Below are 27,420 nucleotides of genomic sequence, written 5' to 3'. Positions count from 1 at the left end.
ACTACTAATTTCTCTTAGTTCATTGAAAAGAAAGGTTTGTGCTAATATTGTTCAGACAATTAAATGCCAGTATCTTTTACTCTGAGTAACTAATTTAAAGATAACAATATGCAATGTATTAACCATTGTTACCGTCCTATTATCTTGTTTTGAAATTTTTCTCTTAAAAAAAAAAAGTGGCTAGGGAACTTGGATCTAGTCTATTGAAGAAAGTTTCCCGATTTTGCTCATGCTGCTTCCGCTGTCTAAATGCCATTTCTTCCTTTTTTATTCCTTACTGATTTTTTTTATTAATAACATTCAGCTTCGGTCAGGGAAGTGTTCTATGAAAACTTCCCTGGCCCCATCTTTTTTCCTACAAATGTGTCTATCTCAATCCAGCACACATCACAATACTGATAGTCTCTTTTGTACCACTGATGTCTAGCATACTCATCTTTGATTCTCCAGCACTTGTTTTTGACATCGTTCCAAATGTTTGTAGAATTAAAAAGTAAATGATACGTTAATCCAACTAAAACAGGTGGAAAGGTCATAGGAATGAACATATAGTTCATGGATTGCACAGTAGGATCTCCTAATTCAAATGGGATTTTCAAGGGGAATTCCAAGGATGGCTATAACCCCTCTGGAAAGGTATTACTGCACTACTGTTTTAAATAAAAGGATTTGTATATATTCTCAGTAGATGTGTAGATGAATTAGATGTGGAAACAGAAAGGTAGAGATATTCATAGTAAGATCTACAGAGAGAGGAATCAGTAATTGACTATAAGGATCTCAGGACAAAGTTCTGGTAAGAGGTTTTCATAAAATAATATGTGTTCATATTTGATAGTAGATTTTGGAGTATTTATATTTTTACTTATTTTCTAATTTTTCCCCAGGATCATGTAGCTTTTTAAGAATTAAGAATTAATTATTCTTGGCTGGGGATTTAGCTCAGCAGCAAAAGCGCCTGCCTGGCAAGCGCAAGGTCGTGAGTTCGGTTCCCGGTACCGGAGAAACCCCCCCCCCAAAAAAATTATTCTTAATTAATTAATTAATTATGTAGCTTTTTAATTAATTAATTAGGTAGCTTAATTATTAATTAATCATGTAGCTTTTAAGAATTGAGAATTATTATTAATTATTATTTTTAAGAATAAAGGAAAGCATTTTAAACAGAAATGTTATTGACAGCCAGTGAAAACAAGGAACATTTGTTGTGATAAATCAGGGAATTCAGAAATTCTAATTGACCTTCAGAGATTCAAATTAGGCAACTGAAAACAAATTGTGGCAAACTGACAATGCAGCTTCTCATCCAAGATTATTTCTGACCTGGTATCTCAAAATTTAGAGTTACAGATGTCTTTACTATTTATGCAATGCATAAAAGTTCCATTTTTATCTAACATCACTAATTTGAAATAACTAATATTTTTAGAAGATATTTTAATATGCAAAGATTGTATTGTTAATTAGGACAACTTGACCAAGTGTGGTGGTGCATGCCTGTAAGCCTGGCACTCTGGAGACTGAGGAGGATGGCCGATAGTTCGAGGCCAGCCTGTGCTAAGTGAGTTCAAGGCCAGCCTGAACTACTTAGCAAGACCCTATCACAAATAAATAAGCAAAGAGAGACATTACTAAAATACAAATAATTTAATGGTACAAACTAATCCCCCGACAATGAACTTGTACACACTGTTAACAAAACAACTTACAGCATCTGCAGTCGTCCCCAGCCCATCGTAATACATGACTCCTAGCTGGTAAGTTGCTTGATGATCTTTCTCCTTGATATCTTCAAACTGTTCTAATGCTTCTTCATACCATCCCTATACGTCCCCAGAAAATGATTATTTTATTATGACCTTAAAGTGATTCCAAGCTGAGGTACCATGAGGTTATTTGTACTCAAACACACATTTAACAAGCAGTGTAACTGTATTGACACCTGTGCCAAAGCTGAGAGAGCATGCTGTTAGTGTTGGACTCTGCCATTTCAGAGTGACAAGTGCATGCTAAGTTCTCAACAGACACTTGTTTGTAGGGAGAAAGTGAGATATGGGTGAATAACTCCCAAATAGTCACTGAATCATGGGGGACGGAGGACAGTCCCTTTTCCCTTGGGGTTCAGTGAAGAATCAAAGCTGTATTACTGAAGTTGGGAAGACAGTTTGCATCATTTCTCTTAAGTCTACCTCCCACACTATCTCAGCATAATGTGGATAAAGAGGGAGACTGACTCCATGCTATATAGAAACACACAAAGGTACTTCTAAGTACAAACTAATCTAGTACTAGATAGGAATTGGGGCCTTCAATTATTAGTAATATAAAAATATTTTATGTATGTTAAATATATTTTATAGTGTACAAAAGAACTTTTTAAATACCAAAATGACTCCAACTAATAACATTACTGAGAATGACTTTTGCAAAGAAAGGTCAGATATCTCTTTAAACTGGTAGCAGTATGTCATACTTAAAGTAACTTGATAGGATTTCATTGCTATAACAATGTAAGGAACACAACATGAAATTTGTTTCTGAGGATCTAACAATAAATTTCTAGGGAATTAATACAAATAAATAAATGATACCTCTTCAAAATACAGCTGACCTCGTAGGAAATAAGCCAGAGCATCCCCTCTTCTTATTCTTTCCTTCAAGAGCTGCAGTGCCTTATCCACCAAAGCAGCATGGCTGTAATGATCTGATTTAGTAAAGTGAAAATTCTCTTAAGTAATATATTATATACAATTCACCTGAACTATTAATTTTATTTTTTTATCCTAGTTCATATTCCTAAACGTGGCCTCTTTAGCTCAAGGAAAAAAGTATTACCTAGAAAAGGATCATCATAGTCCCTAACACTTTACCTTGTAATACTGATTTTCAAACTAATCCCTTGTATGGCCAAGTAGGGGCTCTAACAATACAGTCTTTGTGCGTATATTGGTTTTTCTTTAGGCAAAGCTATCTTCTTGGTGAGTTAAATTTTTAACCTGAAGCTTAATTAGAAAGACTAATCAAATCAGCTGACCATCTCCAACTTAATTTCTTAAGTCTACAGAAAAGAAATTGATAGTTTTATATGCGCATTTCAAATAAAGCACAGTGGTACAGAATTGACATTTGGCTTTTCCTTTCTGGAAGCACATCCTTAAATCCTGACAGTAAAATCAGAATCAGGATTGAATTCTGGGACTCTTCCACGTATATTTTGGTACCACATTAAGTCACAATTTCACAGATTCTTGCAGGAAAGTTTTATGAAGGATCATAAAAGTAACCACTTCCTTGAAATCAGTAAGACATACATTTCTTGTTTATCTTAACATATGAAATCTTAGTAAGCATATTTTTCAAGGGAAGATTAAATATCCATATTTGTACCAGTGTTTTCCTTTCTCCATTGGAAGACTTTTTGGTGCTTAGCAGCATATTGAGATATAGAGGTGTAAAAGGGATTCTTGGGCAACTTTTCACTGGTCAAATTCATCCTGTTTCCACAATGTGTATTCTGTAAACAAGAATAAAAAATAAAATGGCAGAAATTTCTTCCTCCAGAAAAGTGCAAAGGGAGGCTCCATCCCCAGTTGGTATCCATTACACACCCCCTCATGGCCTAACAGTATGACACCAAATTACCAGTTCTGAGATGTGAACATTTTTTCCTAGGAAACCAGGCCTCTCCATACCTATAAAACAAAGCTGTCCACCGTTCCTTTTCACAGCACAGGGCTGATGAAGAAACCATTTTGCAAATCCTATCTGACAACTTATGCTGAGTCATGTCACCCACTACTGCTGCCAGTTAGCGGGAATTCATAACACTGACAATAGAGTTCTTATGTACAAGGCCTTCGTATGGCCTTGTAATTTAAGCTCATCAGACTAATTCATTTCACATGAAAGCATCTGTCAATTTTACCTGGGAATATACTTTATTTTAATTGTGTTGTTCAGTTTTGTCTTCCTGTCTGTTTTGGTCTGCCATGTCATTAGATGGATTACAGTTGAATGGCGAAGCACAGCCTTCATATAAAATGTAGAGGCCACCTCATTTAGGATGAAGGAGTCCAGATTGGCTCAGGTGGGGGAGTGTGAGACAGCAAACTCAGTTGTTGCTATGCTCCTTTGATTATTCCTTGGCATTCTACTGGTATAGCTCACTTGAACCAATCAAGAACGAGCTTTCAGGCCAGGTTCCTGACTGGTGGTCAAGAGAACTCAAGAGATTGACTGGAAAGCTGCATTTATAATTACAAGATAAATTGCTTTATTAAATGACAATGAAATGCAGAAAAGGGAAGTAATTCACTATATTAGCAAAAAAAATGAACTATCTTTGTGATTGTGCAAGACTCATTTATCTTTTTTAAGAGTCAATTTCATCCGTAGTTTAGACTATGATAGTTTGAATTACATGATTCAAAAATGTCTCTAGATATAATTATTTCATTATATGATTCCCCAAATCTATGGTTTCATTAATGAATATAAAGTTCCCAATGAATTAAAGGGTGAAGCACTATTAGGTAGAAGAAAATACAAATAGGATAATGCAGGTAGTGTGCATTATCATTTATTACCCAGAAACGATTCACAAGTTTTTACTTTCACTGAAGGTATTAACCTAGTATGCAACTATACACAAAGAAAGGTTAAGAAAATCCTTGGCATATTGAGGAAGGGAACCATAAGTTAAGCCAATCAGAGAACAATACCTTACCTTCTGTAAGCTCTCATTGCCCTCTGTGGTTATGAGTGTTCATGGTTTTTGTCACTGTAGCTTAAAAGAAGTGTTGGAGAAAGTCTGGAAAATGACACTTATTGAGCTCTTACTAAATGTATTGGTCCTTTTTCTAAGTGCTTTACAAGCACTCATTCGTATGAAACTTTGTGCAATAGGGACTATTACTAGGAAACTGAGGCACGGTGATAGGTAATTTATGTAATTACTCAGTGGGAGAGCTGGGATGTCCTCACAACTATGCACTTACTGTTCTATTTTGTCTCTCTAAAGTACCAAACTAAGTTTTTTTTTTTTTTTTTTAACACGACAGGACTCCTATACCTTGAGATTTAGTACAGTACTTTTCAGTAAGAGAAAATAAAAACGAAGGCTGAAAAAAAAGCAAGGGTAAGTTTCCTGCCAAATCTTGAGATTTGATATAAAATCATTGGAAGCCTGACAACTGTTTGCATAATATGTTGTAACTTTAGAAAACTCTATAATAGAAACTGTAGACATTACTGGATAATACAGAATCTGAAAGAAATCTGTGGTTTTAAAGAAAGAAAGGTAAGTGTAGTGGATACTGTGGTGCCCTCCTCTTTCTGAGTTAGTGTCCCTATCCCCAGCTTCTGTGAACGATAACTGAAAACACCCCACAGCTGTTCCCTTACTATAGCTTGTTCCCCAGTCAAAACTTGAGTCTCCTCACTCAGGGCACTTTGCTCTAGCCTAGTCGCAGATGGGCCATGTAATGGCTTCTGTCTCGATGTCCCATAAAAGCCTCACGGTCTCCTAGGCGGGGATTTGGAAGGTGACTGGATTATGGGGTTTAGGACGGACGAAAGGACGCGGAGTGTCATCTGAAAAGGGTCAAATAGCCACATGAATAAAAATGTTTAAAACTACCCCTTGGGCTACTACCTAAGTTTAATAACACAAATTTATGAGTACAGAATTATCGTGTGAGTCTGATTACAAAATAAACGATATACAGTAAAGAAAATTAGAAATAAAAGACAAGAAGAAACTGAGCTAGTCCTCTGAAAGTACAATAAACACTTATTTTTAGGGGCTAGTTATTGAAAAATTTTAGAGAAAGAAATACATGGTCGGAGGGTTGGGTTTTAGCTAGATTAACGTGGGGAGAGTGCTGAGGAAGAGAAGTCTGTCAGTGCCTCCAATCTCAACTGAATGTTTGAGGTTTGACAAGCGGGCGTGAACGACCAAGCCGAACTGTACGAACAGCTCTGGGAAAGTCATCCTCCCCGTCCTGCCTCCCGAGCACCCCGGGTGACCCCCGGCCCGGGGAAGCGCCCCCAGGTCTTCACTGCCCGAGCCCGGTCTGGTCTCTCCACGACAGCCCGGCGCCTCCCGCCGGCAGACCACTCACGTCCGCCCGGCCGCACTGGCGCTCACGCCCCACGAGGGGACGCTGCGCGGCGGCCACTTCCCGGCCCCACCCCCACCGCGCTCTCCTGGGGAGGGGCGGTCCCCGCGGGGAGCCCTGTCCTCCCACACAGAACCCGCCGCCCGGGTCTTCCTTCCCAAACTTCCGGCGGGGAGCGGCGACGCGAGCGCCTGGCAGAGGGCGGCCCCTCTTCCGGCCGCCGCCCCGGCCCCCGCCCCGCGCACGGCGGCTTCCAAAGGCAGGGTGGGGGCACAGCTCAGTGTCGCCTCTTTTCTGGTTACGTGCGCGGGCGCAGAAACCAAAACCTTCGCCCGCGACTCCCGCTTCTCCGGAAGGATTAAAGGGCTTGGCACCCGGCCGCGATACGTGACAGACTGAGCGCGCCTCATGGCAGGCGCCAAATCCCAACCGCCCGGAGCCGTGCTCTCCCAGCCCGCAGCCTTCAAGGCGCACGCGCGCTGGGTTCCCGGGGCGGCCAGCGGCCCCGCCCCGCAGTGGGCGGGCCGGGCGTCTCCTGGAATGGCCAATCGGCTGGCGAACTCGCGCCCCTGGCTCCTCCCCTCCCCACATCCTGCCCAGTCTGGTTTCTGGCTGCACGTGTCCGTGTTTGTGTACGTGCTGCCCCCGGGACGGGAAAGTACCCGCGGAGGCTTAGGCGGCTGGGCGCGGTGGCCAGGGGCTTTAAATTCTCGTCCACTGGGGCAGGCTTGTGCATTCTTACCTACAAGTCTGCAGCGACTCTCCTACCCACTCTGCATTTCCAGGGACTCTTGCCATCTGCTTTAGGCGGGCGATGCTGTTGCTTGATTGCAACCCGGAGGTGAGACTGGGGCATCTTCGTCCCACAGGGTAGAGCTGCCAGCGAGGGTAAAGGTGGTCTGACTGCTCCGCCGAGCCGAACAGCTTTGTCGGTTTGACGGCTTCTGCAGTGGGAAAAGTTTCATTTGGGAAAGAGCTCAGGACCGGACAAAGGCGAGACGGGTGCTGAATCTGTTCTCTTCTGCAGGCGGATGGTCTGAGGCAGCTGCTGCAGAGTGGGTGTTCCGTCAATGCACCCCCGGACCCCTGTGAGCAGTCCCCTGTCCACTTAGCTGCGGGTGGTGGCTTTGCTTACTTTCTTCTCTGGCAACTGCAGACAGGCGCTGACCTCAACCAACAGGTAACTAGGTAACTGATTGTGGCTGTACACGACCTGCGCCTCCACCTCAACTTCACACATTTCCTGCTCGCTGCCAGGCTGGCCATTCGGTTCGGCTGTTACGTGTGTGTAACAGGGATGTCCAACAGAAACACAGGACACGTAATTTAAAATATTCTAGTAGCGACACTGATGAAAAGGAAATACTTAGTAATTTAACAGAATTTGTAAAAATATTTTAATATGTAACCAGTATAAAGCAATTATTGATGAGCTGTTTTCCATGTCCCACGATCCAGTGTATAATTCACTCTTATAGGATAGCTCAGTTCAGTCTGGCCGTATTTTCTTTTGATAGTTTTTGTCTTCCACTGAATATTACAATACGGTGAATTTTAAACTGTAAAAGTTTTGGCTTCTGTAGAATTGTTTTGCTTTTATTAAATTTTAATGTAGAGTGGCCACACTTTTATTAATGAAAACTCTGTACTAGGTAGCACCATAAGGGAACGGTATCACAAATAAAAAGCTTGAGTTAAAAAAATGCAGCCTGTGCAACGCCATTCTAACCGGCTTCCTCAAATAGTTAAGACTTCACTCACCAACTTTACAGGTAAATGAAGTGCTTTGGGGAGAGACTCTAAAATGCCTTCTTTCCCTAAAGGATGTTTTGGGAGAAGCTCCACTCCATAAGGCAGCTAAAGTTGGAAGTCTGGAATGCCTTAGCCTGCTTGTAGCCGGTGAAGCCCAGATTGAGTGAGTATAAAACACATAAATGGCTTCAAGTTTTGTTTTCTTGGATTAAACTAGTCAGAGTTCTGATGCTTCTTCGTTGCATGTGCTTTTAATTTTTAAAATAATGCTTGCCTAGTTAGTAACGTAGTGTTATTTAACGTTATCGCTCAGTGATATGTCACATCAGTTCGAGTAGGTAGTATAAAAATGGATCCCAAGCAATCAGAGGTGCAGTTCTATTCATTATCCCACTGCATTTTTGCCCTAGGTAGGCTTACTCTATAGAAATTGTTCTTGGCCACGTTTGGGCACTCCATTCACGGTGTTTAACGCCAGATATCTTGTACCCATTCAACAATGGAATGCCCACTTTGTGATGAATCTGCTAGCCACTAAGGATGCAATAGTGAGCAACAATGAAATTTCCCTGTTTTTTACCTCTTGTATTTTTCATCCATGGTATGAGCCCCAAATCCTTTGTTAGCAAAATAGGATAAAAAAAAAAAATTAAGTAAGTATCAATTTTTACTTAATTCGATTTTTTTCTGATTTCAGTCTATGTAATAAGAATGGGCAGACAGCCGAGGATCTTGCTTGGTTATATGGATTTCCAGAATGTGCCAAGTTTCTTACAACAATTAAATGTACGCAGATGGTAAAATCAAGGGAACAAGCCATTCAGGATCACTGTGTTCCAGTGCTCAGACAGAAACGAAGTTTTGGGAGTACAGAAAATATAAATGAGAAAAGACGGTGTTGGTAAGTATGTAAAACTGCTTTTTTCCTTCCCTCAAGAATCTCCTTTAGCCTAGAATTTATTGTTCCATTTACTTACTGACACTCTTATTTTGGTACTGTCTCTTTATTTTCTTTCCTTTTGTGGTTGGGGGAGTGCTAGGGATTGAACCCAGGCCTGTTCATTGAGCTATATCGCCAGCCCTTTGAAATTTTTTTAAATTTTGGGACAGGGTCTTCTAAGTTTCCCAGGCTGGGCTCAAGCTTGTGACCCTCCTGCGTTAGCTCCCTGTGCTGGGATTATAGGTGTGCACACCTGTGCCTGGTTTTCATTTTATTAACATGTTAATACCTGTATAGTTAGTACTACTACTGTACTAGATTTTAGAGACAGAAATTTGCCCTTCATAATGGAAGTTTGGGGAGAAAACCGTTTCTTAAAGAAGTTTTTAATGTTAACATGTTTTTTAAAAAACAGATGTCATACTGGTTATGAAGAGGCTTGAAGCAGGGCTTCATTCAACGAAAATCCACAAACGATGGCTTTGGGTTACCATATGTGTTTAAACTCCGAGGTGGAGGCACACTTTCTTCCAAGTGAAGAGAACATTTAAGAATACATGTATTTACATGCCTGTAATATTTTGATTGTGCATGTTTTGTTTTTTAAGTTATTAAAGGAATGGCTAAAGAATAAAATCTCTGTGCAGTATTTACTGTTTTTTAAAAAGAAACATCATTTAAACCATCAAACTATACCCAGGATTTAATTTGAAATTAACTTTTTATTAACAAATTTATAATACCACTTCACTACAGTGTCTTTTGCATTCAACACAATTTAAATAATATTTGGTCGCTGAGGAAGACATAAGTTATAGTAAGCATCCTTGTTCCAAAAGTCTGGGCCCTTCCATCCACACCAGCCCTGAATTTGGGAGAAGAAAGGAACACTTTTTACCAAGAGTTACCAGACTACATGATAGAAATTATGCTATAAAACTGTCAACAGGACATCAGATCGAGACTCAAATACTTACATAATTTAAGGACTAAGTGTGGAAAGGTAATACAGATCTTTAAACTTTTAATGCTACATTATTTAACTACAGAAATCATCAAAAAAGAAAAACTTCCTTCCAGTAACTGTGAGTCCAGACACTGCACTGTACTGGTTCTGAGAAGCACACTTTAGCATGGCTGGTAATTGATAACGTAATGGCAGCCTATGCGCAGACTGTCCCTTTTAGACCATAACAGACTGGTGTGTACCATGTGATGGCATCTTAGCTAAGGTGAAATACAGTAGTGAGTTTGCTCTGTGAGGTGCATTTTATGTTCTTTCACTTCCTTCAGACTATAACCAATTCTGCTTCCTACCATAACCATATTAATCCTACAGCAGAGAAAATTACTTTCAAATGGAACCTCATTATGAATGAGAGTTTATCAGATTTCTTCCAGGGCCACTAATTTATTTTCTTAACAAGTTGATGACTGGCTTGTTTTACTTTATTATAAAATTAGATGCATTGAGAAATACCTGCAAGGAGGCTAGCTGAGGACTCTAAAAATACAACTGACAAATACTGGGGTTATTCCTTTAACTAACTCTGAAGATGCAGGGTATTTTGGCAGGGACCTAGAGTCAAAATCCACAGTATCTACAGAAGATAGTATATCAGCTGTTTTTTACTATGGAGGAGGGAGGGTTGATTGGAAATGTTTTTATTTTTTCATTCTTTTACTTGATATAAAACTAAAACACACCTACATATTCAAATAAGATCAAAGTTTAAAAAGAAAAGGAAAGAAAACTAGTTCTCCCTGCTAGGTAAACACCGTTAAGATTAGATCATTGGCTTTTAAACCTGTTTGTTGATAACTTATTTTTAACTCATTTTTTTCTGTAAAACTTAATATATTCAATGTCTGAACGTCTCTTTACAAATATTAAAAACATCTATATCTCTGTTTTAACTTTTTTGTGATACTTTCCTATATGCAGCCCTTCTCCTGGAAACCATATCCATTGATTTTTACAAGGGAAGTGAGCAGAAAGGGTGTCAAAGAGCAAGTATACAGGGACCCATGCCTCCTGTCAAGATGACTGGCCTGGCAGTGGCACAAAGACCTCCCCATGAGGGTCGAGTCTGGAGGAGGCAGAACTTGCCTGCGACCTCCTAGACTGCTGGAGCCCAGTGATAATCAAGGTTCTACTGATCAGCTGCATGCTGGCTTCATGGTTTCTTATATGTACTGGATCAAGGGGGTTTCTGCTGCTGCGAAGTCCTATGGAAATATAAGTAGCGAGGGAAGACTGCACTTCTCAGTAAGTAGTCAGGGGTGACGGTTTCCTCTAACTGCTCCAGGAAACCCAACCTAGATTATTCCATCTGTTGCAAAGCCAGCCAGAAAGAAGCAATCTTACTACCCATGATAACTCCTCAGATGAAAATAACTGAGGTTTCTCCCTCCTTTAAGATAAAATCTCAATTCCTGGCTTCTCTGCTGTGTCACTCCTTGGAACTGGAGAGGGTCATCCTTGCCATTCATGGCTCTAAGCTGTCCCTCCCTGTAGCATCAGCCGTGTAAACCCATTGTACACAGCAATATTTTTATCTTGAGAAACTTTTCCTTTGGTCCTTCCCCACTAGACTGTGAGCCCCTGAAAAATCTTGTAAAAGCTTCAGTGCTTAGGGCAATGACTGTCACACACTGGCTTCTTAAATGTTTTTGTTTTATTTGTATTTTTGAGACATGGTCTGACTAGTAGTCTGGCTGGTCTTAAACTCACTAAGTAGCTCAGATCCTCCTGCCAGCCTCCCGAGTGCTGGGATTACAGGCATGTTTCATCACCCCTGACTTTAAATGTTGACTGAACACTTTGCTATAGAAACAGTAAATATTGCTATGATTTTCAGAAAGATATGTGCAGTAATCAAAAACCTTTCATAGACTTAAAATTCCAAATGCCTTGAAAAGAAAAACATTTAACATTTTCAGAACACATTTATATCCTGTTAGTATTTACACTTATCACTAACAAAAACTTTAATAAACTGAGGACATGAGAGTTCTGCTATAGAAAAAGACTAAGAACTCTTCAACATAAACATTAAAACATTTTATCCTTAGGATTTTAGTAAACTACTATAGTTCTGAACAATATAGTTCTTCTGAAAATAATCTTACCAGTGAATTTCAATGTTAAACCATCCTATTTTCCAGTAATTCTGCTTTTTAAAAAGTAACGTAATTAAGCTACAACTTCATTGAGAAACCTTTCTGTGATACTAATGATACAGATTTAAGTGACAAAAATGAAGAGTAAAGGGTAACAGGATATCTTCATTAGTTTATGATTTAAAAAGTCATATGTATGCTCTGTAATTTTAGTATTTGGCAAATAATATTATTTAAAATTCAGATTAATTGTGCCTTATACTACCTGTTTCCTAAAGATTTATTATTCAATTTTTATGTGGGAATTACTTCCTTGTAAATCAATTTGAACTTATACCTCCATTAGATGATTTGGTAGGCATCAACACATACTCTTAGATCTGTCTCAACCTCAGAACCTTTAACTTAGAATAACATCAGGTTAAGTAGTCAAACCTCTGTGATGTCCAGCATTTTGCTTAGCTATCTTTTTTTTTTTTTTCTTTTTGGTCTTTTTGAGACGGTCTCACTATGTAGTTCAGGCTGGTCTTGAACTCACTTTGTAGTCCAGGCTGGCCTCGAATTTGCAACGATCCTCCTGCCTCAGCCTCCTGAGTGCTGGGATTACAGGCTTGTGCCACCATGGCTGGCTATTTGTTAATTCTAAAATTATAAATTTCTATATTCTGGTCTCCTATTTCAAGGCACTGATAAACCCCGGTATATTTGTTTGCGCAAAGTTACAGAATTTCCAAAGGAATACATTTATGAGCTCTGTGTTTCACTAAGTTTGAGAACTGAGAAAATTTTCACACAATTTAATCTAAATTTTGTCTTTTGCAATTTATGTGGTCCCACTTGTCCTCCCCATAGGGACATAACTGCTCGTGACAGCCTTGGAACCACTCCTTACAGCGAGGCTCCCTGTCTGCGCAGCTTATCTTTCTTTTAAAAACAAGCCTGCTGTCTTTTTCTGAGCTCTTTGCTTTGTGTTTAAATCAGTGTTAAACAGACACTGTATTTACCTTTTCTAAAATAACTTGCAGATCTTCAGCACCTGTATAATGTGGATCGAGAATGAGAAATTTTGTTTCTCCTGTCATTTCATTCCAGGCAACTCCTAGTATTGTGTGGGCCAAGACTCCTCCCCCTAGAGAAGAAGAAATATGAAGTATAGCAGGGCATAGACTAATTCCAACTGCCTACTCCATTTACATTTACAAAGACTAATCTAAAACAGCATTAAAATGCAGTATCCTACACTATAAAAAGCCTGGGTGTCAAATACACTCTGAAAAGATAAAATTACACCTGTAACACAGCTTATGCTCTGCTGTCACAGCCCGTGAACTGCCTAAGCTGGACAGAATGGGCCACGGAGCGATCGAACTCCTCCCGACTGAGTAATAGCCACTGTGGAGGTGGTGCTGCTTGGACTATCTCTGCTGAAACCACATCACTTACATTCTTTCTGATGCTCTGCTGAGATCCGCCTACCTCCAGTTCCTACGTACCAGTCTCAGCTTGCCTCCTGTTATCACAGGACAAGCTTTGTGCTTTATAGAATCATGCTTCTTTAGGTCTATTTTACAAATAGAGCCCAGAGAGCTAGGTCATTTGCACAGGGTCATACAGCCAGCCAAGTTAGTGGCAGAACCATGGTTCATGATACTTGGTCAAGTGACCATCTCCTCTTTTCAGCAGCGCTGTCAGTTCTTTGAATGTTTAAAGACAGCTATCACCTCTTCTAACCTTTTCTTGTGGTTATTATAATCTTTTTTAATAACCTCTCTACTATCGTAGAAATTTTTAAAAATTTGGTGAATATGTATAGTGTAAAAGTTAATTTTAAAATGACCGATTTTATGAAACATTAAAACTTTATACTAATAAGTTGCATTATTCTCCACATTGGCAAAAAAGTCCAAGATGTCCAAACACCTTACCAATCATTACTGGCGTGCCTTCACTCTGGAAATGATTAGCCAGCTCCCGTCCTTGCGAGGCCATTTCTGAACCTTGGCTAGAAAGAAACCACTTCGATTAGATGAACTAGTCCCAACATTAAGATCAAATAATGAGTTCGGGGAGCCAATATTTTCTACCTCTATTTTTGGTTTGTTATTCCAAAAACAATACAAGTTTAAATAATATAAGTTTAGGGAGCTCATGTAAAGAGGAATTTAAAGCAATATCAACTCTAAATAGTTACAGCTATTCTAGAAACTCCATTTGACCCAGCTATTTCTCTTCTAGGTATCTTCTCAAAAGAGTTAAGAACATCATATGACAGTGATACATGCATACCCATGTTTACAGCAGCACAATTCATAATAGCTAAATCTTGGAAGCAGCCTGTATGTCTATCAAGAGAATTATAGATAAGGAAAATGTATTTACACACAATGGAGTATTATTCTGCCATCAAAAAAGGACAGGCTTGAGTCAATTTTAGGAAAATGGATGTAAGTTGAGACCATAATATTAAGTGGAATGAATGAGACACACAAGCTTAAGTATCTCATGGTTTCTCTTTTTTTGAGAAACACAAATTATAAATAAAGAACAAAATAAAAGATAGATAGTAGGAAGTAGGGAGACAGACTTTTCTCAAACGGGAAGGGGACCAAGACATGGATGGAGAGGGGCATAAAGAGGAGAAGTGGATGAAAAAAGGATTAAGACCTGTTATGTACACGCACCAACTCCTCACAAGGAAGAGAAATACTATGTACTGCAAACATGTGCTAGTAAGAAATCGAAACAAAAAATACTTAAGGTCCCTGCAAAAAACCTTGATTTTCTGCTCCTTGAATTATAGAAAGAATGTTCTGGAATTTTAACTTGAGACTGAAATTGGTCACCTTGATGCCCTGGGCTTTTATGGGTAAGTTTAATTACTGGAAAAATTAGTCTGAGATTCTTGTCTTCTTGCTCTTGGACTTCTCAATTTGGATTTTCTCATTTTAAAATTACGATTAATAACACCTACCCCATCTACATGATAGAGCATATTCTACAACTAAAATAGAATGACAGCTGATAACTGCAAAAATGTTTTCAACTGAAATATCACAGTTTAGGGAGTATTTCAATGTATTATGCAATTTTTATTTTTGAGAAGAGAAGGATGGGCTGGTAAAGGGAGGTGCACATGCTCCTCCACTCACAATAAGGTTATATCCCAATTAACCATCAGGAGTTGAAAATAAGACAAAAACACAGGCGCTACCCTTAGCCAACTGAACAGTGTAACTCAGCAACACTGCTTCCGGTCATGCTTGAGTGGCTAACAGGGAGCTGGGATTTGCTGCTGCTGCCCTACATCAGCAGAGTGTGGTACTGCATATCACGACCAGGAAAAGATCAAAATGCAACATACGTTTTGCAGTTTCTACTGAATGCATATAGCTCTTGCACCACGGTGAAGTCAAAAACTTAGGTCAAACCATCATATAAGTGGGGGGCTGGCTTTATTTTCTTTCCGGAGGTGCCAGACCGTGCTAAACCTTAGTACCTTGGCTTAACAAAGAATGTATAAATAATGTTTTAATGTACCAAATATATTCACTTTTTAAAAATATTCTTTGCTCCTTAATCTGTCAATCTTTACCACTGATTTCCCCAACCACTCCAAATTCCAATTGTGAAAATAGTCATTAGTTAAAGTACTCGGACAAGAAGGGTACTGTTACCATAGTCAACAACAGAAAATATGTTTTAAAACATAAACACACAATAGTAAGCTAGTTATGGGCAGAGAAAGTGATATGATTTTATATTTTCTTATTTTAATATTTCAGTTGTGGAAAAGATTAAATATAATATTTGGGTACATTATGGGTTTATTAACCTTATAAGAAGAAAAATAGCAAGAGGCAAACAAAAAGGTCAATCATAGATCAACAGTTGATTTTCTCCTTGCAAAACTTTTTGAAGACTTTTGAGTCTAAAAAAAAAATTAAGACTTTTCCCTGGTGGTCTAGTGATCTATCAAGAACAAACCAACAAACCAACAAAGACAAGCAAAAAAGAAACAAAAAAAACTGCAGAAAAAAAACCTTAGAATTTCTATATATAACCTCAACTAAATTTAACATTGGGGCTGGGGATACAGATCCGTGGCACAGCACCTGCCTGGCAAGCACGAGGCCCTGAGTTCGATTCTCAGTACCAAAAATATTTTTTTTTCTAAATTTTTCTTGTCTAGGCAAAGGTTAGGCCTAGATTACACAGGCATATATCACTGCTTCTTAACTCAGAATCTTCTAAAAAATAACCTCCCACAAATCTAGCATTAAAAAATGAGACTCATAGAGCAAGGAGAAATGAGTAAGAGTGAAAACAAATGAGGAAAAAACGATACCATTTTTCTATGACTTTATTAAAAATGACAAACTATCACTTTCAAATAATTTATCTATTTTTTAATGTGTCCTTACCTGACAAACAGTATTTTTGAAGTTATACCAATCAATTGGTTTAGTACCAGCTGTACTTCAATAGATCCAATCCATTGCCGTGATCCGACAAATGTTGCTGGTTTGTCACCGGCATCAACTAGAGCCTTTATATATTTAAAAAATATTTTAAAAGTCCATATACCAGAGAGCTATTAAAAATTACATTTAGGGCATTTTCTCTTATTACTATTTTCTCTGATTACCAATACAATAATTTTTTTTTTCAAAATAGAAATGTCTACACCATGAGGTAATAATAATTAATAATGGTATATTAACTACTACTGGAATGTATAATTGATTATAATTTCAAATGGCATACTCTGTACCTGCTGAATTTCTCTGTGTGTTGGAATGGGGCTCTCTGTGTATCCCTGGTGTTTGAACCAAGAGCAGATAGTTTGCAGCGATCGGTAAGCACAGCCCCAGCCTTTGTCATCTACCTGATCTTGCATATAATGATGATAACCGTATATGCCCTGGACCACACGAATCTATGTGAAAAGAAGAAAGACAGTAAACCATTAACTTAAGACAAAAGTACACAGGCTATATATACACTTCAAGTCATGTTTGCTCTTCTGAGAGCTAGACTATTACTTTAGATCCTTTTAAAAATGGCTCCATAGAACTATGGTTTAACACTGTATCCTCTTGGTTTTTTAAGTAAAGGTCCAAAGTCTTCACCAATGGTCCCAAAAGAACCCCCTTGAGGCCTCAACTTCATCTCCTACACTTTTCCCTGTTTCTTACTCTGCTATAGGTTTAATCTGACTTCCGAGTGTTACGGATCTCCTGGTTGGGAACACCCTTCCCCCAAGTAGTTTTATAGCTTGTATCCTTTCACATTTACTTCTTCTTCAAATGTCAGAGACCTCTTCTGACCATAATCTAAAAATGGCATGCTGGTTCTCTCACCACTCACTCTCTGCTTTGGTCATCATCTTTTTTCTCCCCTCCCTTCAAAAAAATTTTCAAAGAATTCATCACCATTGAACATGTGTCTTACTACCACTTTAAAATATCTGCCTATCCATACCAATAATGCTCTCAATGACAGCATACAGTGTCTTATTTATTTCTGGGCTCAAGCTTCTACAACTGGTACATAGTTAATATAAATGTTCTTCAATAAATGATAATGGAATGAATAAAAGAAGGAATAAAGTAATACATAAATAAACAAAGGAAGAATTCATATAATGAGGCACAGGCAAAATGTTTTGGCAATTTTGTAAGCCTGCACTTGATTACAGTATAGCCCAGGGATATTATTTATTGACATTAAGATAAAGATTCATATAATCCTTACTTGTAGTACAATGCTAAGAATGTACATGTCTGTTTTTGAAAGACCAGTATTGTGTTTTAAGATGAGATGTAAAGAATTATGGGTGAATGTAGAACTCTCAGAAGACAAAGAATATATATTCTGTTAAAGAGCAAAGAAAAAATTTGTAATTACACCATTCTGGTAGGCTGAAAAATGGCTGTCCCCAAAAGATACCTATATCCAGGTCCCTGGAATGGAAACTTTTATGACCAAAAGAAAAAAAAATTGTTCTACATCTGATTAAGTTAAGGATTTTTAGGTGGGCAGATTACCCTGAACTCTGCAGGTAGCCCCTAAATGCAATCACAAGTCTTATAAATAGAGGCAGAGGAATGTCTGACATAGGAAGAGGAGGCAAGGAACCACAGGGGCACAGTTTAGACTGCTGGAGCCATAAACTAAAGAATATTGGCCACTACCTGAAACTTACAGAGATAAAGAATGGATTTTTCTCCCAACAGTCTATGGAAGAAGTGTGGCCCTACCTAGTACTTTATTTCAACTCAGTGATTCGGAGTTTGGACTTACAGTCCCGGAACTATAACAGAACAACTTCTGTAGCTTGAAACCACCAAGTCTGTGGTAGTCATCTATACGGAAGGCGTACAATAAATGCTTAATAAGTCAGTAGCATCTAGAAGTTGTTTCTATGGGTATGAAAAAGAGTTAGAAACCAATAGGAAAAGGAAAAAGAAATACACTCAGATGTACCTGGACAATTAAGCACTTTCTAACTAATACACAGATTAAGCAAAAATTATAATAGAAATATAAAATGACTTATAAGTGAACAAAATTTTTAAAACCTTCTAATTAACCCTGTAGAATACAGTAAATGCAGTGGTTTACCTGAAAGTTACAAGTAAAACCTGACATTATGAAATCAGAAAGATTAACAATAATATGAGTTCCAATTTAGGAAGTTAGAAGAAACACAGTATATCACAGTACATCAAAGAAAGTAAAGGAAGAAGGTAAAAGCCAAAAACCAATGTAATGGAATACATAACAGAGTGGGGTCAACAAAGCCAACCGTTTAAAGGAAAAAAAAAGGCATAAAAATGATATAAAGAATTAAAACGAAACAATTATAAGAGGTGTTAAAACCTAGGTAAATGTAACTTATAAAAATGGAAATGTTCTCTCCCCACGATGGCGAACCCCTGGCTTGTGTGCTGCAGCTAGAACGCAGAGCCCTCTCTGCGGTGCTGCGATGAGCTGTTTTTTTCCTACACCAAAGCCTCAGTAGTCAGGTTTAGTTGCAGTACTGGCACTCCGGCATACATCAGTGGATTCTGGGTTGTCGTTTGAGCACTCAGTCTCTAAAAGATTCACCATCACTGTCCTATACTCATAGAAAAACTAAATCTGTTATTAAAAATCTTCCCACAGAGAAAGTGCTAAGGGCAGGTTGTTTTATAGGTAAACTAAATAATCAAAGAAAGACTATGCCAGTGTTATATAAATACTTTCAGAAAATTAAAACAGAGGGAACATTCTCCAACTCATTCAATGAGCCAGTATATTCCTGATACACAAACCAAAAACAGTATGAGGAAAAAAATTATAAGCCAATATCAATCACAAAGATTAAGGTAAACAGTACAATCTTGTAATTTTCTCTGAAATCATTTAGGGAGAAAGGGAAAAATGAGAAAACACGGCAAAATCTGTCACACATATGTATCAGCACACAGGTACGAGAACGTTCAGCAGATTGTCTAGCAAAACATCTGGAGAAAAAATAACACCAAGGTATTATATACAGCAATAAAGACAACTACTGTTAGACAAAATACTCTGAATAACAGTAGTCATATAATATTGAGTAGAAAAGCAAGTTGTAGAAGATTACATATAGAATGATGTAACTTGTACAAAATTTAGAAAAAACAAACACTGCTGAAGTAATATAAGCACACACAGTGAGGCTATTAAAAACACAGGAAGGGAACGATGAACACAAAACTCAGCACAGGGGCCCCTTAGTACACATGGGAAGACTGTTTCAGGATCCCTGCAAATACAAAACCCTTGGGTGGTCAAGTCCCTTACGTAAAATGGCACAGTACTTGTATACACACTATGTGTGTCATCCCATGTACTTTAAGTCATTTCTAGAATACTTATAATACTTAATACAATTTAAATGCCACATAATAGTATATTGTTTAGGAAATAATGATGAGAAAAAAGTCTGGGTATGTTCAGTACAGAAACAATTTCTTTGGTATATTTTTAACCTAAGGATAGTTAAAACCGTGGATGTGCCGCCTACAAGGTAAGGAGGGCTGACTGTGAGAATCCCTCTTAGGACTATGCCGCGGAGACTGAGGGTGGGGAAGGAAGGAGCACACAGCCGATTCATAATGCTCTGTAGCCCCTAATCCTGCCAGCCTGCTACGCTGTACAATTAATATATATCAGAAAATAAATACTTAAATATATGTAAGTACTCTGTACATTTTTGTAATACAGGTAAAGAATCCAATTTATTACAAAAAAATCAGTCAGTGTTCACTTAGTATCTTATAAGTGTCCAGGTTCTTTTGAGAGAACTATTAAGAATTTTTTTAAAATCTAGAGTTCTATTATTTGTTAGAGATGCTTTTTTATTAATTAAGTTTATTGGTACGTGTTAGGTATACACAGGACCACACTCATTATGGGGAATGTGATCACATGCATAATGATCACATTCATTACAGGGAATTTGTACTTCTATGATATAACTTGACTCTTTTTCTTCCCCATTCTTCTACAATTCCTTCAATTCCTCCTCCCCTCCTTATTTACAAAGCTTTGCTCCCATTTTCCCTTCTTTTCTCATTCTTTTCTTTTCCCTTCCTTCCTTTCCCCTCCCTAGTTCCCTTGCCCTCACCCCCACCCCCGTTCCCCTTCCCATTTGAACATTTTCTTCCTATTTCACAAATGGTTAGAGTCTTACATTTTGTACATTCCTCATGTACGATTCTGACTGTGACAGTGCAAGATTGTAACCAGGAATACAGGTCTCTCGAGATTTCCTCCAACATGTTAAAAAAAGTGAGGACATTTAATGTTCCGGAAATGCTGACTGAGCTCACGGTAACGGTGAGAGCCCAGCCAGGCAGCTCTCCAGCGGAGCTGCCCTGCCCTCCGCTCCTGCAGCTGCAGCTGCTGCCCCACTGCACTTTGCTGCCAGGACCAATAGTGGGTCCCCGACTCAAGGGCAGGAACAGTATCATAGATTCTAATTTAATTCTTAAGAATTTTTAAAAAGCCGGGACACTCGGAAGGTACCGAATAAATGTCACGAAAAGATGGCCAATCAAATCTTTGTTTGAGAACCCAAACTGAGCGGCGCAGGACTAGCCTGTGAGGAACAGGGAATGAGGCTGAGATGAGCCACACACTGAGCAGCGAAGAGGAAGAGCGGCAGGTCACACACACGCTCACGAGGGCACAGAGGGAATAAAGCTGAGGAAGATCGGGCCGTCAAGCTCAGAAGAGCGCACACAGAAGGCAGCGGTGCGGGCACACACCTGCTGTCTCAACACTCTGGGAGGCTGAGGCAAGAGGATTGTACGTTCAAGCCCAGTTTGGGCAATTGAATGACTTAGTGAGAGACTGTCTCAAAATAAAAAAATTAAAAGGGCCAGGGAAGTAGTGGAAAGGCTCAGACCCCTCTCTCCTCAAAGCATACACATAGAAAACAACAGAAATATTACCAAGGTGCGCACGTAGGCCTTGGAGAGACTGAGACAGCAGCCAGTCATAGGGCTGCTTGTTTCTGAGAGCCCCAGCTGTACTAGGCTACTTCTGAATACCTAAGAGATCCTTTCTTACGCGTCTACCTGTACTGTATCTTTAATTTAACTCTTTCTCACCCTCTGCCAATCACTCTTATCTGAGTTATGTTTAGTGAGAAACTCTCCTTTACAACTAGGTACATGTTGCACAGAAAATGTCTACTAACTAGTAAGCTATTGGCTGATTTATCCTACAGTGTGGTTTGGGTAGACTGTGCTTTTACTTAGCATTATTTCTCAGGTTCAGAATGAAAAAATGGGACAAGCCTTTAAAAAAATCATGGAGGGGCTGGGGATTTAGCTCAGCGGCAAAAGCGCCTGCCTGGCAAGCGCAAGCTCGTGACTTCGGTTCCCGGTACCAGAAAAAAACAAACAAAACAAAACAAAACAAAAAAACAAATAAAAAAATCATGGAGGGCCAGGGATATAGCTCAGTGGCATAAGTGCCTGTCTGGCAAGCACAAGGTCCTGAGTTTAACTCCCGATACCTAAAAAAAAAAGAAAAAGAAAAAGAAACCATGGAATAGAATTTTAGCAAGAGAAATGTGGCACATACTATTCTCAACCTTTTAAGATCACTGTTAATTACTGCTATCTTAAATGACTATTAAAAAAGAGATTGATGGTAAATTATTTTTTAGGAATGACATACATTTATAAACCAAACTTTTAAAATTTTTCTTAGGTACCAAGAATAACAGCAAAAAACTTCTAGCCACTGACTCTCATAAACAATTAGTCAAACTCACCACACCAGCCTCCATGTTAGGTGGATTAAGATAAGTATGTGGATTTCTAATGTAACCATCTTTGTATGGTTCATCTGGAAAGTGATAAGCATTAGATCTTTTGAAATAAGGTCTGTCATGAGGCAGATTGAAGACATCATGCAGTTCCTAAACAAAATCGGAATAGATAAAAAGTTAATGATTTAGATTAGTCAATAAATAAACTAAATAAGTTATAAAACTTCTGTATAATGATTATCAGTTTTGAAATATTTGTGATTTAATTCAGTAAGGTCAGAAAGTGAAACTTAAAACTACAAGAAAATAAAAATTTTTTTGTTTATGTACACACAGACAGAAATTGGAAGGAAACACAGGAAAATGAAAATAACTTGTTAGAGTGAGAAAACTGGGATGATTTTAAATTATTTAATATAACACCATCTTTTAAAATACATCTAAAGACTGGCTTTGAAACAACCTTGTAGTCTATGGCCATACCACCTTGAATGCACCTGATCTTGTCTCAAAGAGCCTTGTAAACAAGAAATATTAATTAACAATGATATAATTATACCAAAGAATTTTTTAAAATCATGTTTAGAGTACTTTATATGTTTAGCATACGGAGTAGTGATTAAATTTTTTTGTTTTGTTTTGTTTTGGTTTTTCTCCGGTACCGGGAACCGAACTCACGACCTTGCGCTTGCCAGGCAGGCGCTTTTTGCCGCTGAGCTAAATCCCCAGCCCCGGTAGTGATTAAATTACAGAGCAGAAGTTGATGGTATAGACAACCAAAATGGCAAGAAAATAAAAATGTACATATGTTGTGATTTTTCCTAGTTGTATAAAAACGGGTAATATTTACTTGTGGAAGGATGGCATCCATTTGTATACTTCAGTGGTTTGCATAGATCAGCTTGTGCAGTTGTCTCTGCAAATCAATTCACACTGCACTTACGGAGCAGCACAGAGTTAGAGTATGGTAGTTCTGCCGAGGGACAAAGATGAGGAACATCCTCCATGCTGTAATTTGATCGATGTCAGGCAAGGTCTCATATTTGAAAAATGTACTTCAAAATCCTGTCATCTTCCAAATAATCTCATTTCCTTAAATGCTGACCATATTTCCCAAAATTCCTCTAATAATTACCAAATAAAGCTGGGCATGGTAGTGCACACCTGTGATCCCAGTGCTCTGGGAGGTTAAGGCAAGAGAATCACGAGTTCACTCCTAGCCTGGACAACTTAGTGAGACCCTTTCACCAAATAAAAACTAAAAGCGGGATGGGGATGTAGCCCAGGGATAGGGATAAAGGAGGATGAGGAGGAGGGGGTGGAGGGAAGGCAAATAACCCTATTGCCATAGGGTAATACCACGAATAATAATCAGTTAAGGAAGACAAGTTAGACTTGGTAATCGGATTATTACTATGGTATTTATTATCCATGCTGGTAGGGTTACTTGGCTGTTTTTCCTCCTCCTTTTTCATAAGTCTGCAGGTAATAGAAGGGAAAAGGGGTTTGGTCACATTCATCAACTACTCTGGGCATATAAGTATCTTCTCATTTCTGTATTTCATTATGGGAAAACAGAATAAATGAACCAAACTGAGCATCTGAAATTAAAGTGTTACATGTATTACACACCATACTAAAGAAGCATAATATTTTTTCATTAATAACACCTAAAAAAATGTAAGAAAACAGAAATTAAATAAAAGGAAAATAGTCTACTTCCAGACTTTTAAATCAAATCATAAAATAATTTCCATGAACTGTAAATGTGTACATATAAACTGCTCAGTAGTTATGTTTTCCAATAAAAGAACTAGTTTTACCTTCCTATAGGCCTGCAGCTGACCATCTGAAATTCCTGATGGATATGAAATTGTTGTAAGACTTTTCCTCCCTGGTAATAAAAAGTGCAATGGCTCAGGGACCACAATAGACGTTCCTTTCATATATCTCAAAATACATTTTTCCATATCAGTTAGTTGATTATGAATTGCATCCACTAGAAGTTTACAAACTCTAGGGGGAAAAATCAAGTGCATTAACAAAAGTCATACAGCCCACCAACTGAGAGTGTAGTGCAAATATACCCTAATATAGTAAAAAAAAAACTTTTCAGACCAGGTTTATTAAAAGAATCTTAAATTTCGCAAAATAAAATAATTTGTATATTAGCTCTATGTGCATAAAGGGAAACTCTATAGATTTTAGCATACTTCCCTACTTCCAAATAAACATTTAATTACTAGATGACTCTTAGCTCGACAGTAAATAAATAATGATTAATAGTAAATACAACAACCACCCTGGATATGCTTATGTAATATTTAAAAATGGGTTCTGACTAGTTTGGGGAAAGGTCTTCTAAATGCAGTAGTATTATAAAAATACTTACTTTCCCCATGTTTCTTCTGGAGCAACAGATACAACTACATCCACTGGCAAGGTCATAGTGACATAGTGGTGTCCTCCACTTTCCCTTTCGATTATGGGGGTTACAGCTGCCAAAGAGGTTGACATTTCCAGCATAAGGTCTATATTTACTATTTGATGCTATATAGACAAACAGCAATAGTCAACTTGTGGAACATTAAACACTCAGAATCAAGGGGGAAGGCAAAGGACCGTTCAGTGGGATAAGATGTAAAGCTACGCTATAGTAAATTGTTAAAAAGCATAAATATTATTTTCAAAAATTTCTAGGGGGAAGGAGACAGCCAGTAGGAAATAAAGATGAAATCAGACTGGCCAAATGTTGATGAATGTGCAAGGTAGATATACGGTTGGGTTCATTATTTTATTCTTTCCACTTTGTATACATTTAAAAATTTAAAAAGTCAAGTAAATATAATACTCCACACATCAAAGAACTTTAAAAATATATACCCAATTATAACACACTGCATAAAATAAGAATCCATTCTTCCTCACAGATAAATAAATTAACAGAGACAAGGAAAGCTCTACCTCACAGCTTAATGTTATCTAATAATCACAGAAGGGAATGGTAGCAAAACCATCACATCCCAACTATCAGATTAATACTGGGTTCTGGCAAAATTTATCATTGGCATTAAAAGTGGTGGGCAAATATCTAACGATGTATATGTCTATATAGGACCAGATATATATATATATATTTCTCCACATAATGTGTCAGATCCTTTTCATTTTTCTTTTCAATACTAATTTGTAAATGTACTCAAGTCTGTTTCATTTTTTTGTGGGAGTAAAGAAAGCAGCAAAAAGCTTCCAAAACATGTATTATAATGTGTTCCAAGATAATGTAAAGTTTTACATGTTTAATATGGTTAAATGGTATTATTTTATGCAATATATTTAAATGAAAGTTTAGATATGTAAAGCAAACATATAACTTGTTTGACTTCAATATTCTGACCTACAGAAATAAGAGAGCAAGACTAAATTATCTCTAAGATTTTACTTAGCTCCAAATTCAAGAATCTAAAATTTTACCAATAGAAGGCTGGGGATGTAGCTCAGTGGTAGAGTGGCTGGCTAGCATGTACAAAGTCCTGGGTTCCCTAGTTCAGTACTAAAAAAAATCAATAGCGAGGATAGGTGATTTACTTCCTTACCATGTCTGATACCTGTTTGTCTTTCTTTCTCATGAACTTTCGTTTGATGTCCTCCTGCTCAAATCTAAAATTTTAATACAGAGAGATATTTATAAATAGGAAATGATGTTTTGAAAACACTTCAAGAATCTGTAAATGTACTTACTGAATAAAGCGCATTATGCTCTTACAAGCAGAGCTGTCGGTCAGTTCTCCTGGTATGGTGTTTATGCCACTATTAGGCCATATATACACGGAACTGTGGCATACTCTGAATACAAGTGCGTTTGAAGAAAGTTTGGTTGTCAGGTCACTCAACACATGCTTTAGTACCTTCCTGATAAAAATTTCTAAAAGAATATAAATAGAAGTTGCAAAAAACCTTAAACTTTTCAACATAAATGCTTTCAAACATACATAAAAGTGCAGCATAGCAAAACTGACTGTCAAATACCTATTCTCCATTTTCAATAATTATAATAAAAACTTTTTGCCCATTTTTTCTAAAAAGCAAGATAAAAGCCATTCTTTCAAAGTATACAATTCAGGGCCAGGGATATAGCTCAGCAGCACAAGTGCCTGCCTGGCAAGCACAAGGTCCTGTACACCTCCCCTACCCAAAAGTATACAATTCAGTGGCTTTTAGCATATTCACACGGTCTTACAATCATCACTAACTCAGAACATTTTCTTCACCCCCCAAACCAACCATATCCCTATTAGGAGTCACTTTTCATTCCCCTTCTAAGTAGCAGGCTCAGCCAAATGCCTGTTGGAAATTTAGAGTTGATCTCTCATTGGCAATGTCAAAAGAAACAAATCCCAAACATAACTTATCACATTCCTACTTTGATAATCTTCATCTCTGTTTGTGGCAGTAGTACAAGCTAGAATTTGCCTTCCACAAAAGCTGCTGATTTTTCTCCTAGACTTCTTGTACCATTCCAATATCACACAGTATTTAAAATGGTGGGGCTGGAAATGCAGGTTGTAAGTCTGTAATCTGCAATTTAGATGCACAATTTACTTTGTGCTCATGGGGATATTTTATATTACTGTGACAGCTTTCCACAGTAGGGCAGTAAAGTTTCCTAAGGAAAGGGACATCTTTTTCTAATTTGCACACAGGTTCCCATGGATGACTTTACTAAATACATAATTTTAGTTTATCCTATCTCTTACTCCTTTTCATTTGCAAAATGGATCGAACCTCAGTAAATTTCATCATTAATTTTTACAATAAGAAGGGAAACTATTCTGAAAGACCTACCATCAGCAGTTGTTAGCTGAAAAGCCAGATCAAGGCCTCCTCTTATTCTGAAAAGTATATCCATAGTTTCTGAAATCACATAGAACAAATAAAACCAAAAATTCCTTTATAAACTAAAATAAACTCATTCTCATGTAAATTAGAAACTACTCGAGTTTAGGGTAAGGCAAAAAAGTTTTACTCTTTGAGTTACTTCATAAGTTAATGGCTTGTTTTGTAGGAAAAAAAGAAACTAAATTCTTTTTTTTTTTTTTTTTTTTTTTTGGTTTTTCTCCGGTACCGGGAACCGAACTCACGACCTTGCGCTTGCCAGGCAGGCGCTTTTGCCG

General features: G+C 38.0%; 3 protein-coding genes across 8 annotated transcripts in view; 1 reads left to right on the top strand and 2 right to left on the bottom strand.

The window, feature by feature from the left end:
• Nucleotides 1–6,949, bottom strand: part of Lrp2bp (LRP2 binding protein) — a 20,049-nt gene extending 13,100 nt beyond the window's left edge. The window contains exons 1-4 of one of the 4 annotated variants that reach the window (XR_001233531.1): nt 4,727–5,102; nt 3,388–3,514; nt 2,592–2,704; nt 1,710–1,823 (exon numbers count right to left, since the gene is read on the bottom strand). Coding sequence is in view for 3 of the 4 variants with exons in the window: in XM_005373468.2 (XP_005373525.1) it covers nt 1,710–1,823; nt 2,592–2,704; nt 3,388–3,493 (333 nt within the window). In the remaining variant the exon portion in view is untranslated. Of the gene's footprint in view, nt 1–1,709; nt 1,824–2,591; nt 2,705–3,387; nt 3,515–3,925; nt 4,694–4,726; nt 5,103–6,861 lie in introns of those variants that run through there. The other 3 variants (XM_005373468.2, XM_005373467.2, XM_005373466.2) reach the window with 3 other exon arrangements.
• Ankrd37 (ankyrin repeat domain 37) lies at nt 6,874–9,442 on the top strand. 2 transcript variants are annotated; one of them, XM_005373469.2, is made up of 5 exons: nt 6,874–6,960; nt 7,147–7,299; nt 7,943–8,034; nt 8,569–8,772; nt 9,227–9,442. In XM_005373469.2, coding segments are annotated over exons 1-5 (477 nt in total). In that variant the 5' UTR covers nt 6,874–6,933; the 3' UTR covers nt 9,228–9,442. The 2 variants fall into 2 exon arrangements, with proteins under 2 accessions (XP_005373526.1, XP_013368455.1); XM_013513001.1 differs by having other exon boundaries at nt 7,892–8,034.
• Nucleotides 9,443–9,513: 71 nt separating this feature from the next.
• Ufsp2 (UFM1-specific peptidase 2) overlaps nt 9,514–27,420 on the bottom strand; it is a 20,463-nt gene continuing 2,556 nt past the window's right edge. Inside the window, exons 2-12 of one of the 2 annotated variants that reach the window (XM_005373464.1) lie at nt 27,092–27,160; nt 25,988–26,171; nt 25,843–25,906; nt 24,639–24,796; nt 24,070–24,262; nt 22,250–22,396; nt 16,706–16,870; nt 16,356–16,480; nt 13,860–13,936; nt 12,939–13,063; nt 9,514–9,676 (exon numbers count right to left, since the gene is read on the bottom strand). In XM_005373464.1, coding sequence (XP_005373521.1) covers nt 9,590–9,676; nt 12,939–13,063; nt 13,860–13,936; nt 16,356–16,480; nt 16,706–16,870; nt 22,250–22,396; nt 24,070–24,262; nt 24,639–24,796; nt 25,843–25,906; nt 25,988–26,171; nt 27,092–27,155 — 1,389 coding nt within the window. In that variant the 5' untranslated portion in view covers nt 27,156–27,160 and the 3' untranslated portion in view covers nt 9,514–9,589. Of the gene's footprint in view, nt 9,677–12,938; nt 13,064–13,859; nt 13,937–16,355; nt 16,481–16,705; nt 16,871–22,249; nt 22,397–24,069; nt 24,263–24,638; nt 24,797–25,842; nt 25,907–25,987; nt 26,172–27,091; nt 27,187–27,420 lie in introns of both variants that reach the window. The other variant, XM_005373465.1, reaches the window with a different exon arrangement.

This window comes from Chinchilla lanigera, unplaced genomic scaffold (assembly GCF_000276665.1).
Source record: "Chinchilla lanigera isolate Chin_1 unplaced genomic scaffold, ChiLan1.0 scaffold00002, whole genome shotgun sequence".
NCBI classification, from domain to species: Eukaryota; Metazoa; Chordata; class Mammalia; order Rodentia; family Chinchillidae; genus Chinchilla; species Chinchilla lanigera.
Note: the sequence above shows the minus strand (reverse complement) of the source record. Positions and strands in the feature narration are given on the sequence as shown.